The sequence below is a fragment of the Pteropus vampyrus genome, unplaced genomic scaffold (genome assembly GCF_000151845.1).
Source record: "Pteropus vampyrus isolate Shadow unplaced genomic scaffold, Pvam_2.0 Scaffold296, whole genome shotgun sequence".
Lineage (NCBI taxonomy): Eukaryota > Metazoa > Chordata > Mammalia > Chiroptera > Pteropodidae > Pteropus > Pteropus vampyrus.
The window spans coordinates 447,902-449,774 of NW_011889077.1; the positions used below are offsets into that span (position 1 = coordinate 447,902).

The following is a 1,873-nucleotide window of genomic DNA, read 5'->3' on the forward strand; positions in this document are numbered from 1 at the left end:
ACGAGGGCGTTGGGGTAGAGCAGGTGCCGGGCGTTGACGTGGTGGCTGTCACCCCAGTCGTCCGCCTGCCGTCCGCCGCTCAGCGTGGGGTCCTGCCCCTCCGAGGCCTTCTGGGGTGCTAGGGACAGCCATGTGGGCCACGGCAAAGCCGGCGGGGCTCAGGCGGCAGCCCACAGGCCAGCGTGTCCTCTCTAGTCCTCCCCCCAGAACTCGGCGGCCCTCCGCCCCTCAGCCCAGGTCCAACGGGGTCCCCCAGCACCGCAGCCAGATCTGGGCCTGGGCAGCTTCCCCCGGCCGACACCCGCCTCCCTGTGCAGCTACTGGCAGGGCGCTTGGGAGCTAGAGGGATGCGGGCCCCCCGGAAGCCGGTCCAGTGGTGGGGGCATCGCTGCTGCTGTGCGGCCAGCAGCCCCAAGGCGGGGGGCTCCTCATGCTGGCGCGTGGCTGGCTGCAAAGTCAGGAACCCAGACATGGCTCTGTCACCTGGTCCATGTGGCTCAGTCTCAGGCACCTCCTGTGTCTGTCCCCCTTGGCAGCGTGACACACAGGAAGACGGGGGCCCGGGCCAGGCCTCCCCTTGGAAGTCCTTAGCTGGGTCGGGTCATAGGGGGAGGGGGCGGGCCGCCCTTGGCGCTCAGGTGGCGGCCTCCCTCCCGGCCCAGCAGGGGCCCAGACCGTACCTCTACTCCCCACAGACCCCAGAGTCAAGGGAGCACAGCCACCCACTCACCTAGGGTGGGGGCGCCCTCCTCCGAGCCAAGGCCGCTGCCCCTCAGGGCCTCCACAACCCAGCACAGTGCACTGGCCATCTGAGCCACCTGCAAGGCACATCCCAGATGAGTCAGCACCTCCTCGGCACAGCGCGCCCGCCCCTCTGCCTGCCCCCTGCCCCAAGCAGCCACCCAACCCCAGGGCCCTGCCCGGGAGGCCGGTGACAGCCAGGGGCCCTGGTGACCCCCACGACCCTCCCTCAGGTTCCAGCAGAGTCCTGTGACAATGGCCGGACAGGTGCGTGGAGGCCAGCAGAGGGGACCGGAGTTTGTCCCTCGGGGGACCTATGATGTGGCCCCTAGCGGCGCAGTGTGGGGGTGCTCAGCCGGAAAACTCTTGATGTGAGGAAGGCGCGTCCCTCCACCGGGAATGGCCGTGTGTCCCCCGCACCCCACCCCGTCCTTCGGTTGTTTTCCTGGCGTGCTCGTTCTCAGAGCCACCACACCAGAGTGACCAGCCAGGCCCGGCAGCCCCATGCCCTGGGGACGCAGGCCCCACCCACCTGCACCTCCAGGGAGGCCAGCCTCTGCTCCACGGAGCCCGGCTGCTTCAGGCGGTCCATCTGCAGCACGTCCGCCATGCAGTCCACCCTGCAAGCGCGCACAGCTGAGCCCGCCGGCCAGCTGCATGCCGGGATGGCCGGGGGCGTGGGCCCTGCCACACCCGGCCTCCGTCGGCCGGGGCATCTTCCTCTGAATTTACATGTGCTCATGATCCACGCTTCCATGCAGAGAACCCCGCCTGGTGCCCACGGGGGGACCCCTTAGCCAGCGGAGGCCCCGGCAGGTGGCAGGTGCCAGTCTCCGAGGACGGAGGGAGCCCGCGCTTGTGGCTGCTTCCGGCCCCACGGCCTGTGGACACCCCCGTGCCAGGGGCGGGAGCTGCTGTGACTGCATGGCACCGTGTCACCTCCCTCCTGGCCCACCCTGCGACCAAGACCAAAGCACCCCGCGTTTGTGCCCGAGGCAGCCAGGCTCCTCTGGTGCCCGTTAGGCTGAGGGCTGGGGTGCAGAGGGGTACCCCCCAACGCCAACCTTGTCCCTGAAAGGAGGCAGGGCGGGAGGGAGAGAGCCGCTACAAGGCCGTAGCCCTAACGCTCACT

General features: G+C 69.7%; 1 protein-coding gene across 1 annotated transcript in view; it reads right to left on the reverse strand.

Annotated features, from left to right (window-relative positions):
* The window catches only part of TRPM2 (transient receptor potential cation channel subfamily M member 2), a 45,522-nt gene that overhangs the window by 5,364 nt on the left and 38,285 nt on the right, over positions 1-1,873 (reverse strand). Inside the window, exons 24-26 of the mRNA XM_011376371.1 lie at positions 1,274-1,361; positions 731-818; positions 3-118 (exon numbers count right to left, since the gene is read on the reverse strand). Of these exons, the coding sequence (XP_011374673.1) occupies positions 3-118; positions 731-818; positions 1,274-1,361 (292 nt within the window). The remainder of the gene's footprint in view (positions 1-2; positions 119-730; positions 819-1,273; positions 1,362-1,873) is intronic.